Raw genomic sequence first — 14,368 nt, forward strand, 5'->3', positions numbered from 1 at the left:
AATCCTGTCTCATATAATAAATTCAGTGCAGATGAAAATGTATTCATGGGAGCACCTAATTTAAGTCTTGATGGTCTTGATCCCCCTTCAATTAAGTACTCTGAGGCTCTATTTTCATGCAGGTGCAAAGCGTCAAGCAGACATCTCTAAAATCGCATAAGCCTCTTTTATGTTGTTGACATTTTCCACTCTGGCTTCCTTTTTAAATGCATATTAAAAATAAAATTTAGTGCAATAAGAGCAGAGCCTGTACTGGGTTAGACTAATGGGTGATTTTTAACAAGAACGCCATCCACATATGCTTCAGAGAGAGCATCAAGTTACTGCAAGGTAAGTGCAGCAACTGCAGTCTTCCTTTCTTCTTGAGTGTAATCATCTCTGAAAGGGGGCCTAGTCTGCATCCTGAGCTCTCAAGACAAAACAACAAATTAAATTTTCTCTGGAAAATTGAAATTATCAGTAAACAGGATTACTATGAGCTGTCATGCAGTTGTAAGTATGTAAACAAGCTATTGCTTTTCTCAGTATTTTCTGTATGGGCATTATTTTGCGTGAGTGCAATCTTTTAAAGACTTAACCTAACTGCAAATACTATTTTATGAGCATTGTGTTGAGTAGGATTTCACAAAAAACACTCATTTGGTTATAAGGTGGCATATAGCCCTTTTACAGGGGCTCTGTGGAACGTCTGTGTTGTGCTGGAAGCTTCCATTTCTAAAATAACATAAGCTAACTACTGTAGTTCTCTGTTAGTAGAGCAGAGAGAGGCACTGAGACGAGGCACTTGAGAACGTGCATGAAGTCACATCCTTTGGACTGTTGTGGGAAATCCAACCCAAGTTCTTCACAAAGAAATCCAGTCCAGCAGCATTAAACAACTTCAACAAATCGTCCACAGGCTTGTTTAGGCAACTGAGAGAGACGGGAAGGTCTCATTATTATAGTAACATTACAATCTGCTCACATACGGAAAATAGAAAAGTGATGAATACATGTAAATTGCTACATGGTTACACACAGCCCCTTTAGGTTTATTTTCAAAGCTATATGTATATATTTTAGGTTATAAAGTCTATAATAACTGTATGTTTGTGCCCTGAGACCATGCTTGAACAGTGGCCTGCAGCCTGAGCCATTAGGAAAATATTTGGTACTTTTAAAGAGGATAAGAGGAATTAATGTGACTTGCCATTACTGAAGCTTGACCCAAATCCACCTACCAGTAAGGAATTCCTCCTTATCACAATGTATTAAGGCTACGTTGTGCACTACTCAAGACTGTACCGCAGGGTCTTAAGATACTTACAACCCCCGTCTGGTCACCAAAGCTGAAAAAAATCAGACAACAATACCCCCCTACCTTTGTACCGCGAGCTGATCATCGGCCCTGTTTCATGAGGTCAGTGTATTGCGTTAATCATCAAAATAAACAAATGCACAAAGAGCCACACACAAACAGACCAGCACCAGTGTATACAGTTAGAAAATGCCTTACTTGAAACTCAAAGGTCTCATCAAACAGTGGGTCGTCCTGGTTCTGAGCAGCAGTACGTGTCCGCTGTTCAGCACAGTCTGCTGGTACGCCATGCAGCTCCAGAACCACATATGGGTCAATGACCTCTCCCTTAGCCCCTGACCCCAGAGGCTTGGGCAGATTGTGGGCACTGATGACCTGCACAGTAGAACATAAAGCAGAATTAATGACTTGGTCGATGTTTGAGAGAGAAAACAATTGTCACATTTTTTAAAAGAATATCTTGCAGGGAAGCCAACACTCAAAATCAAATGTTTCAGCTCAAATCAAAGACAGAATATTACAAAATACAACAGAAATGACATCTACACCTTAATCCGCAGAGTTTGAGGGGGCACTCCTGGCACACAGCCCTGTGTATGAGCACTGAAATACGACACCTCATCCCTCATTACAGCGGGCCGGAGAACATAACCACACCTTCCGTTCTGTGAGAAGCGACCTCTGTGAAGGTCCAGCATGGCGCCAGGGGTCTGCTGGTTCAAGGCCACGAGTTGGACCCCTCCTTTCCAGTATCCTTGTGGGTTGGGGTTACTGGAGTCCAGACGCACTGAACTGGGTCGTACCCTGGTTAGGGTGCGCTTGGTGAACATTACAAGGTCTTCAGGGCTCTCAGTGGTCAGTCGACCAGCCTCTCCCTCACCCAGGGAGCACAGTGTCCAATAAGGCGGCTCAGGAGGCATCGGCGTGCTGGGGGAGGAGGGACTGCTGGGAGGTGACTGCTGCTGAGCCTGTTTGTGACTGGCTCTTTGGCTATAGAAGCTGCGGCTGCCTGTCCGAGCAATAGCCACCAGGTCTGACAGCTCTTTGTGGAGGCGAAGCTTCCTGGGTTGAGAGGGTGGAGGCACCACCAAGACCACACCCAATTCCTCCTCACCAGGGATGGTCATTCGCCGTCCTGCCAAAGGCCCCCCTCCTCCTATCTCCTCATCCTCCTCAGATACCTCCCCGTCAGACCCATCCTGCTCTGAAGGGAGCTTCTTCGCCACTATAAGGACGCGTCCCTTCAGCTGTTCAGGGGAGGGGAGGGTTGTGGCTCGCCCGCCCAGGCTGACAGGTAGGGCCTCTGGAGTGTAAAGACGGGAGCCAAACACTTTCTTTAGGTGCTGTGCCATGGTGCGCTGCTGACCAGGAGAGCAACGCTGGCACAAGTACAACAAGAGCGGGTACTGAGAGGTCAGGAAGGCATACTTATTGACCACCTCCAGAGCAGAGCGGATAGTGACAAGGGCATGGTGGTGGTGGTGATGGTGGTGGTGATGGTGATGGCGAGGGATGTCTGGCCCATAGTCGACCCCAAGGAGAGGCTCCCCCTCTGGGCCATCAGTAACTCCCAGCTCCACACATCGACAGCCGGACTGCAGGGCCTTGATCAGCCCTCCCAGGTCTGCTCTGCCATGGACCTGGTCATCCAGCAGGTAGGAGCGGTACGAGGTGCTGTGGGAAAAAAAAAATCAACAATACTATTCATACACTAGTCAAAATAATGATAATATTCCTAAATTATGTGTAGTATTAATAACATTCAGTGACAGCTGAAAATATCTAGAGGAAAATACTGGTGACACACAAAATAAACAATCACTGACTGACTCCTAATGACAACAACATTTATAGAGAAAACATTTTAGCCCAATATGAAAGCCTTAACTCTGTCTACCTAATCCTATGTTGCTTGACACATGTTGCTACACAGTAAGGTAGTTTACTGTTTCAAAAATGAAATGAAAAAAAATAAAAGACCCGATATAGAACGTAATAGTGGCACATTTTATCTAATTTAATATGAACAATTTTCTCAAATGTTTGTTTTGGTATGCAGAGTGCAGTGAGTAAGCAGAACCATCTGGCAGATGAGTGGACAGCCACTGTTACAAAAGGAGTGGTTCAGTCAGAGATTGTAAGCTTTATATAGAAATGTTCTGGAGAAAAACTCTACTTATATGGATGTTACGTGAATGTCAGTGGACCATCGGATATTACAGAATATACATTTTTTCTTAGTGGTGAACTGTCTTATTGACCTCATGCTTAGCCATACTGTTGCTATAGCAGTCAAGCCTTTAACTCTTGCACGCCACGGGCAGTTCAGTGTTAACAGATTTAACACTCAAATTCAAAATTATTTTTGAAGCAATGATACACATGAATGTGAACACATGAATTATGCAGGCTAGATTATAACTGCTACTAGCAAATTATATCAGCTATATGTAGCGAGCTAATGCAACGTTGATGAGTTGGTTAAAAGCTCCGTCTCTGACTAACTTTTTAAGGCTTCAAAGAAAGGTTTAACTTACGAGTTGGGTCAGATTACTTTGAAATGTAGTCCATCACTCAACACATGGCAGTTTCTCTAATAAGTAATGTAATCCAATGGATTACAAAAAAGTATGATCTAATCTGAATACTTTTGGATTAGTTCAAAATCAAACATATGATATACTGGACTTTTTTTTTTAATTGATGCAGCTAAAGAAAGTTCCATAGTTATTATTTTTTTCTCAAAATATTTTCAATGCAAATATAATGCATTTTGCATACTCAGCATTTACAGTTGGTCAAATCAAGTGACCCTTACGAATACAGTGACGCACTTTTTATGAGTTAATATATCATTCGTTATCATAAAAAATTGCCATATTTTAAAGACATAATCAAAAATGCTTCAGAAAAAAATGTCAATGTAAGTATAATCTAATTTCACATTTTTTCAGAGGTAATCTGGGTTGATTTAATCCCAATTAAATGTAATCCGTTACCCTGCTTATGCACAAGATCACTGCATACGTGATATAATGCTAAAAGACGGAAGGTAAAGCTACATGTCCCAGGCAAAAGGTTGACATCCTCAACAGGTGATTGATGTGGAAGACAATGAACTGAGGAGCAGCATTGTTTTTGGAGTACAGCGTAGTGCTAGTGTAATAAATAAAAATGTACATGTTATCTACATAACCTGATGTCTATATATCGAAATGACTCGATCTCAGGTAACAGGTGTGGCTGTGGCTGCTGGAGTGTCAGCTTAAAATAGAACAGAGTAATGTTAGTGCTGCTGTCGTTTTTGGTATGGGGAAGATACACAGTTTAAACTTGACAGTGAACTCTGATGTAATAGAATCCAGGACTAGTTTCACACAGTATGCTCTAGTCAGGGACTTTTCAGATTGAACCTATAATCCCACACAGTGACAGAGGTAGCTAGCCTATATTATTATTAATAAGAGTAATTTGCTTTGTAACGTAAAGCTAACACTCTGTTACTACTGTCACTAACACGATGTGAGTGGGGGGCGACACCCGTTCCGAAGGACCGCCATTCCGACGGTCCGCCATTCCGACCGGGTCATGGTTAAGGTTAGGGTTTCAGGTTCCGAATGGTCCGGCATTCCGAAACATGAAAGTGAACGTTCGGAATAGTGGCCCTTCGGAATGCCGCCCTGGACCCGATGTGAGTAGCTTCCCCATGTGAGTAGTGTAGTTTATGCGTGAGCGCATTCACCATCTTGGAAAGTTAGGTAAACAATGTAGGTAGTAGTCGTACTAAAAAATGCTATGCTATGACAGGCACCCCGCACTTATCAAGTGATAATTGGCAAATATATTCATAATCTAACTTAACAAATGTATGGTTTTACCTGAGGTGTGTGTGTAGTTTGGCCAAATGTTGTTGCCAGACCTGCCCAAGATGGAAAACACGCTTGCACATGTGCTACTTGGATCAGGCAGCTACTCACATCAGGTAGTGAAAACTATTGTAGGTAGTAAGCTAGTTAGCCAGGCATGCTAATATCTGTTTACATTAGAACAGACAGACAGGCTGTTTAATCCATTCCTTATACAGCTATGCTGCTGTTGCATTTTTTAGATTTGGAAAGGCTAATAAAAGACACAACCCTATAGACTTCACACCACTACAACATGTAGAAAAACAGAAGCTTCACAGGCTGGACGTGCCTAGTTATGGTTTCTAATCACCTGTTCAAGGTACTGACTTGACAAATGGTTGTGATTTTTTTTACTGTGAGATTAACTGGACATATTTTTTGCAGTTATATAAATGACTGGCGTGAATTACTATGTAATACAGAATGTAGAACTTTAATTCTAAAAGGTTGCTCTAATCAGACTAAAATGCACCACTCACCTGATGTAGTAGTGGGATAGAGGCATGTTCATGTCCTGACAAACACCCAGGTGCTCTGGGTCGAGCAGCTGGCACTCTGGAGACTGCAGGTAGCGGGCGAACCCATCAAGACCCAGCAGTCCTCTCTCTCTGCCCTGGGCTGAGGGCTCAAAGCGCCTCAGGAGCTCCCAGCAGCCCTCAGTTGTAGCCAGAGAGAGACCCTGCTCTGTCTCCAAGAAGAGGCGGAGGTCCTGAGGGTCCAGACACTCACGGTCCTTCGACAGCTGCACCAATAAGAAGTAGACATCCGGCCGGGTACAAAGCTCACAGAAGGCCTCCTGGAACTCCTCACGTGTCACATGGGAGGTCAGCTTCTCCTTGCTGCGCTGGATCTCCTTAAAACGCAGGCGGACCTTTGGAAAGAGAAAGTGGATAAAAGAGAAGAGGGTCAGGCAGGACGGGCAGTTAACTGAGCAGGAAATGAAGTGAGTAAATAGTTAGCCAACATTATGACTCACTCCATCAATCACAGCTGACAATTTTGATCAAACTTGATTTATATTGTTTTAATAAGGATATTAAAGTGATCCACATTAAACAACACAATGTGTTTATTGTTTCTTCTCTTTAGTTCCTTCCCCGTCATCTCTCCATCTTTCTTTCATATTTTTTTCTGGTCTGCTTCCTCTTCCTCCTCTATCACTCTCTTTTCTTCTGTGTTCAGCCCACGCTTGAAAAAAATCTTCCCTCCCTGACATCATCTTGTTAAAATGTGCCTGAGTTCTTGTAGGTAGTCAGCAGTCATGTCAAATGTCTGAGCCAATAGACTTTTATGCTCTCTATGTCTCCACGGTAACTCAGTCCCGTCGAGCCTGCCTGCTGTTCAGTCATCAGGTGATACAGGAGCAGGTAGTGAGAAGCTACAAAGCCGTGTCTAACTGCATATCAGAAATCCAAACTAGCAAAAGCAAAAAAGCAACAAATCTCTTGTCATGAGGGATTAAACATTGTGCTGCTCTAATTACAGGAGCAGACCATCTGATCAGGAAACACGCTGCTCCTGCTGTGGCTGAGGTGATGCAGATGTACTATCACCTGCTGTTATGACATACAGTCATGATTACAAAGATGTTATTACAGTACATGACGGTGTGTTTCTTTGCTTTCTGCCAGAAAATGGTGAATGTGTCTCAAACATTTTGTCAGATATACTCACTTTCTGTGTGGTATGTCTAAATGAGACCACAGAGGTTGTTGGGGACATTAAACATCATCACACAGAACACAGAGACTCATCTACTCACTAGTCTATATTCACAGCTGACCTTAGTTGTAATCTACTCTAACTCTAACTTTACAACTTGTAGACTAACAACTGTCTAGTAATGTAATGTATGTACGTATTGTATAGTCTGGTAGGAAGTTTAGTGGTGGTGACATTGAAGTCATGTGACCGCGATGTAGTTTGTTTATATCCTAACATCAGCTTTTTACTTCTGGTGTTTTCGTTTGCACTTCAAAAATCATAAAAGTGTATTATGTTAATTTATCCTGCTGAATACTATGTATAAGTGTCATAAACCTGTGTTTGTCACAGAACTTACTTTCTGCAATAATTAAAATCCAATTGAAAAATCCCGTAGGCTCTGCCATGTCATTTTGTTTTGACTGACACTTTTCAATCTGTTATTAACCTATCAGCATGTTACTCTCTGGAGGGTAATAAAGATACTTTCTCTTTTCATTCTTGCTCTTTATTTGTTTTTAGAACTGCTGTAGAGAGAAAAGAAGTTGTCAACACAACATTGACATGTTGTGACTTTTTTGGTTGATATGGTGAACTTGTGAGGTGCTTGTTTACACATCCAGCATTTTCAGGGGAAGATAATCATTCACTTGCAGTCTTGTTTCTGGCCACCTAATAAATGTTTTTCCAATATTCACTCTCTCAATTTTCTGACACTCAAATGCAACCAGCAAAAAAGTTTGTTTGGTGACAACTATCATTATCCCTGTGCATTATATATGTCTGCATGGATCATAAGCATAAAGGTGTACAATTTGAAATTTGCAGCTAATGATTATTTTCATTGTAAATCAAGCCATCATTCCATTGACCAAACAACTAAATGAAAAAACGTCAGAAAATTATGAAAAGTGTCGACCAGTGTTTCCCAAAGCCCAGTATGACTTGTTTTGTCCACAACCCAAATATATTCAGTGAACTGTCATAGAGGAGGAAAGAAACCAGAAAACATTCATATCGAAGAGCTGGACTCAAACCAGTCAAATGATAAACAAAATAGTGGGCAGTTAATTTAATAGTTGACAACTAATCAATGGTTGCAGCTGTAAATGACTTATTCACATTCAGAAGACCCAGCCATGCTCCCCCTCACCTTGGCTTCCTTGATACCCGGGCACAGTTTGCAGATAGTGGTGACTGCCACATCCTCTGACACGATGCCATAGCCATCTTCATCCACCTGGGCGAACTCCGCTGCCAACCACTCGCTCCTCAACTTGCCTCCTAGGCTGCCCTCTACTGCCACACCCCCACCTTCATTCAGCCCTCCTCCTGCTCCAACACCTCCTCCAACACCCCCAATCACTGAGGGGTGGGCCAACAAGTAGCGGAGGCCCGTTACCCAGATGTTGGCCACATCTGCCGACAATGCAACCAAATCCAGAGACTGTAGGGAGGGAAAGACAATAAAGATCACTGGCTGAATGGGAACACTAACAGGTTGTAGGACTGTAGGATTATCCACTGTAGATGTGTAAGGATGAAACATTAATATGATACCTGGTAGTCATCCCCATGTATGATTGAGAAGGCTGCTTCCTCAGCCAGGTGTTCAGACAGAGGACCGTTATGGAGGAACGTCTCTGTGCTCCTCCCAGTGCGAACCTCTCGGATGGTGGACACATCCAGCCGAGCCCTGTCTACATCCTTCTTAGACGGCTCCCAGCGTAAGCAGCTGAGGTCCTGGTCCAGGGTGTAGAAACGACAGTAAACCCGGGAATTAGGCCGGATCTTCTTCAGTTCACACCCGCCCTGCATGAACGCCAAGCAGTCTGCTGCACTGCTCACCTGGGATATAAAACCAACCACAACACAACTTTATGATCCATTTCCAGCTATAACATACTTTTTATCATGTGTATATATGATACTAAACTACCTTCTTCTCAGAGGGCATGCTACTGAAGGACACAGTCTTCTTCCTGCCTCCGCCCACCTTCTGCACTGAGGGATCCTGGGAAAAGACAAAGGCGGATGGTTAAGAAGAACAGTTAGATAATCAGACTTATGGAACAGTCTAAAAATACATACACACCTTTAGTTTCCATCAGTAGTGTAACTAAAAGATATTGCCCTCTAGTTATACAATTAATATTGTAGGTACAAAATCTCGAAAAAAGAAAAAAGACTGTTGGTATATCTTGAACGGATTTGTAGTTTTGAGAACTATTTTAAAGGGGAATTCTGGTATTTTCAAACCTGAGCCTTAAATTTACACGTTTCAGAGTGTAAATGATTCATACTTAGCAAAAGTTTTGTAATTGCTCTAGTAGATCACCCCAGCTGGCAGCCAAAACAACAGAGAAAAAAAGTATTTTGCCACTGGCAGGCTGAGGTTGGTATTCTGTGTCTGACAACATTACTGAAATAATTCCTACAGAGACAGACCTTATTGTTAAATAAGAGCTGATAAGAGAGTTTTTGTAACCAGAAACACATGTCTGGTTCAAGGAGAAGTCTCGCTCTGAATCTTGTAAGATGGGCTGTTACAGTTGTTGCCTCATCTGCATTGTGCAAGCAAAACTTCACTTTGAAAAATACTTGTGTTTGTGGTAAGAAAAAGTATCTATTATTTTACAAAAAGGTCTATCTCTGCAAGAGACGTTTTCCTAATGTTGTCAGACACTCTGAATAACAACCTCAGCCTGTCAGTGGCAAAAACAAGCACTTTTAGTAGACAGAACTTCAAGTTGGTCCACAGGATTATGTTGCAGCCGTGTTGCATCTACAAGCTGAGGTGATCAACTAGACCGATTCCAAAACTTTTGGTAAATGTGAATCATTTACACACCAATACATATAAATATAGTGTCCAGGCTTTAAAATACTGGAATGCCCCTTTAACTTTATTATTCAAACAAATTGATTTGAGCCTCTTTCTTTCATCAGGATCAAACAACATTTATGAAGTTTATTTCAGAGGGAGGAGAAACATGAAAAAAACAATATACAATACAGTGCTGCATTCACAATTAAAGACTTTGGCCATAAATGACTTTGAGAAATGGTCATGTGGTTTTAGACCAATAGATGGAGGTGGTGCAATATTTGAAAGCCAGTGAAGTGAGGAGTACTACTGCCTACTGTATGTGGTGATAGGTTGTGCAAACTACTGCCTATAAAAGAAAACCATGAAACTGATCAATTCAAAATAAAAAAGAATGCATTGAAAACTAATTTATAACGGATATTAATTTGTGAAGATACACAGAAATAAAGATTTGAGGTTAAAACAAAAATCTGAAATGTTTCTCTCATCCCAAAGTCAATAAAGATTTCTAACTTTAAAGCAGAGCAAATTCACTTTGATGCCCATATCAAAAACTAGAATGAGATGTGATTCCTTGGGATGATGAGGTTATAGTATATTAGTTATATTATCAGTATGTAATATATCTAATAGAGCTGCTATGTGATATGATTCACTCTTAAAGGAAATAATAATGACTAGTTATATATTTTAACACAGAGCCACTGTATGATACAAATATCCCATTTAGCTTTTGAAAGAAGTATCTGATAGAGTTGTAAAAATTGACACTGGCAGTTTTCATAGTACAAGAGATGGACTACTGGATTTGGATATTTTGGGGGCTTGTAGGAGTGTTTCACAGCTCTTTCTTTCACTTTGTTTTGGGTTCTTTTGCACAGAAGAGCTGATCCACCATGTAATCTCAGTCTCTAAATTTGGCCCGAACTGCTTTTATTTTCTCAGGGTCCTTCAGATGCTCACATCCTTATTTAGCCTGCATGGTGAGCTGGCTTGCAGGAAGGGTTTCAGAAGCGAGATGGAAGCTCTGAGCATGCAGACGTGTTTTTGTCCGTAGGTTTAGTAGAATGAGGCCAAGAAGTTTTTATATATATCTTAACACATTTATTTCCTCCAAACTGTACAGTGTGAAAACATTTAAATGTAGCATTTAAAAATGCTTCAAATGTTAATCAGAGGAAGAGGAAGGTTTCACACACTAAAAGAGGAAACAGCAAATCATTTTGTCTGTTGAGCCGAAATGATGAGTCAATGAATCAAGTATTCAATCGACAGAAAATTATTCTGCCAACTATTTTGATAATCATTTAATAATTAAAGTAATTTTTAAGTAAAAATGCCAAAAATATTTAGGGTCCAGCTTTTCATGTGATTATTTGCTAGTTTTCATCAATATATTTACATCAAGACCTACTAAGAAAATGGTGTGAATGGTGAAAATGTGTGCAGCATTTTTCTTATTAAGTTTGCAGCCACAATCTGTATCCAGCACCTGATGCAGTCAGCTCCTTGACTGAACCTGAATTATCAATACATTAGGAGGCATTAAACACATACATAATGAAGACAAAGCAGAAACATACACAACATGGCAGCGCCACCGGTAGAGAGAGACAGAGCAGTAGAGTGCAGCAGGTGGTGTTGATATGAACTGAGGTAAATGCAGCCAAACAGACACTTACATTTTTCACAAAACAAAGAAATGTTGAGTTGCAGCCAGCTGTGATCCTAAAGTTCACTGATGATTGAGTTCAAATTCAAGTTGGATGAAAACAGACAGCATCTGTGCAATTAGATACTGTGTTTATTAACAAAGTGCTTCATTTTTAACATACAAGCCTATATTTAAAGGGGTTATTTGTAAGAAATGGCCAGAATACGAAGGTACCTCCAAAACTCTAGGGAGCAGAATCACTGTTATCTGCTATATCAGCCAACGGGGCTCAGCTTGACTGAACTCCCAGTGAGAACGGCTGGACACCAAACTGCCTCTGAGAGCCACGGGTGCCAGTTTGAGACAGGGGATACAGTACAGAGGTGATTTACAGTGACTCTTACAGGACTATGACTCCAGGGACAAGAAGACACAGCAGATGAAGACAGGAGCGGCATTAGATGGCATCAGAACCAGCTTGAATTTAGAAGGTGTACGGTTGTATTGTTCTGTTTTGTTCAAAATATGATAATAAAAATATTTTTTTGTTTACTTATTAGACTAAGTAGCAAACCCGCCCTGTTTACATCTCCCAGTAGAAATAATGGGGACTATCAGACTGTCACTCTTGAGGTACAAAGTGGTATTACAGACAGGACAGGCCGGGGCCAGCTGCTTTATGACATAGATGTCTTTGACAAAACGTCAACACTGTTGTTTCTTGACATTCTGTTGATAGCGTTAGTCCTTTTTAAAATGCTTTATAAATAAAATTCTTCCCATATCTTACTTATTTCCCCTCTAATACATGTTTATTTCCTCATTGCAATCTTCTCTCTCCTGTAAATCCCATCTACACTGCGTCCACACCTCCTTCTCAGAGGACTTTCACAAACAGCAGTAAATCCAGCAGAGTACATGATCCACCCCTGTTACCATGTCACCTTCTAATATTTGTGCGATTCTCTCTTAAGTGCCTTGCAGACACTTAGGCAAATGACACATAAATTGATTATTGATATTAAAATGAACTGTTCATTGCAGCCCTGTTCATCTTTACCAAAAGATAATGAATATCTGGAGGTATTTCTTTGTTCCAAAGGTGACAGGTGTAAATATCTTATTTTATATCTTTCTTCTCTCATCCAACCAGCTTTCTTACAGTTCACACACACCTACAGTATTTTGTAACCCTGCTAACATCCCTGTTTCTTGCCTCCAGCTACTGACAGATTGATTGGCATCTTCATTTCTGCTCGGTGAGCAAATGTCGATGTTAAGTTAACTTTCATCAGCACTACAGCATGTGATTTTTTCTGAGGGCCCTGATAATAGCTTTTCACTGATTTGTAATGAGCTGCAATGGTCGTGCTGAAATGACAGCAGTAAATGACAGCAGTAATTACATGTGGGGCTGAATGCAGAGAGTCGGCCCATCTCCTGTGTGCCGTCCTGTCCCCTGCTGCCTCCATTTGGTATGTACAGATTAAGGTGCATTTGCAGTAAAGGTTGTTTGTCTTCAATATCTAAAATTGCTTCAGTTAAATGGCCTTGAACATGGAAGCAAAAACACTGAAGATAGAGTATAGGCCATGAAAAACACCTACACAACACAGCATACCAGTCAACCACAGAAATCCACTGACAGTTTTATTTTGTCAGAATAACAAATATTGAAATGTTTTGCTCTTCCTAATATGTAGACAATGGCTTTACTTCTTCATTGTTTGGGGTCTCACAGACCCTACTGCCCAATATTTAAAACAATAATGAAAATAACAACACTAAGAATAATAATAATACTCATAATAATATTACTACAAGTACTACTACTACTACTACTACTAGTACAAGTACAAGTACTACTACTATTACCTTCTACTACTACTATAACATTGATGTACTATAATACTATCAACATCAATTACAGATATACAGCATGTGAAAATAAGTTATATAAGCAGGTTTTACAGCTGGGGTCGCTACATAAGTAGAAGTCATGGACCTATTAAAATCCCACCCCATTTCCTGTAGAGGTCAACAATCCAAAATCAAGGGCCTCAGCAATCAAAGCATCAAGTTGATAAAACAATGTTAAGAATGTTTTTGAGCTGATAAAGCGAGCCACAAAAATGATCATTAGTCACACTTTCTATTTCCATCTTTTAATTCTATTCTTCTCTCACTATGCAGTGGAAACAGGTTTCATCCACATCCTCTGAAGTACAAAGAGAATCTGGTTGTGCCAAATCTCCACTGCCAATCACAGACAGACAGATTGAGCTGATATGTGATGAAAATGTGTCCAGATTTTTGAACATCTGTGATTTTTCAGCTTTGTGTCCTAATACCCAGAACACTTTATTGAACCGCATAGTGAAAACATGTCACTGTGATGTCATTTTTGAATGAAAAAAAAGGAACTCTTTTTCTCCCATCATGCTGCTATCTTTAGTCTTATATTGTACACATGAAGCCAAACAGAGAGATGTTTCCCATACTCTGAATATCTGTCATACTGTATGCTTTGTGTAAACTTTTCAGCTTGTGTGAAACATAATATTGTGTGAAGTATTAAGTGTGTGAAAAGCTGTGTGAAAGACGTACAGACAGAGCAGTAACCTGACATCATCATCTATAATGAACATGAAGGCATTGAAGGCAACCTGAGCTTGGGCTGGAAAACCAGGTTTCCAGACTCCCGGTGGATCCTTTTACTGGCTCACTCAGCCTCAATACCAACAATCTGTGGTTATATACCGGACACTAATCAATTATTAATGTCTCTTCTATGTGATCGGCAAAGGTAAGCAGTGATTCATAGTTTAATAACAAGCTGTGGCAGCCTGATGAACCTCCTGTTGTTCACAGCTTATCTATTGTCAGACTATGAGTAAACAAGGTCCATTCTGTCCTGCACTTAAATCTGACAACTTTACTTCTACACTGAAAACCCCATACACACTCACACACAC

At 40.7% G+C, this 14,368-nt stretch overlaps 1 protein-coding gene across 1 annotated transcript in view; it reads right to left on the bottom strand.

Annotated features, from left to right (window-relative positions):
• Positions 1-14,368, bottom strand: part of plcl1 (phospholipase C like 1) — a 101,698-nt gene that overhangs the window by 16,454 nt on the left and 70,876 nt on the right. Inside the window, exons 2-7 of the mRNA XM_073473067.1 lie at positions 8,849-8,923; positions 8,470-8,757; positions 8,063-8,356; positions 5,685-6,076; positions 1,846-2,971; positions 1,496-1,672 (exon numbers count right to left, since the gene is read on the bottom strand). Of these exons, the coding sequence (XP_073329168.1) occupies positions 1,496-1,672; positions 1,846-2,971; positions 5,685-6,076; positions 8,063-8,356; positions 8,470-8,757; positions 8,849-8,923 (2,352 nt within the window). The remainder of the gene's footprint in view (positions 1-1,495; positions 1,673-1,845; positions 2,972-5,684; positions 6,077-8,062; positions 8,357-8,469; positions 8,758-8,848; positions 8,924-14,368) is intronic.

This window comes from Pagrus major, chromosome 9, assembly GCF_040436345.1.
Source record: "Pagrus major chromosome 9, Pma_NU_1.0".
In the NCBI taxonomy this organism is placed as follows: Eukaryota; Metazoa; Chordata; class Actinopteri; order Spariformes; family Sparidae; genus Pagrus; species Pagrus major.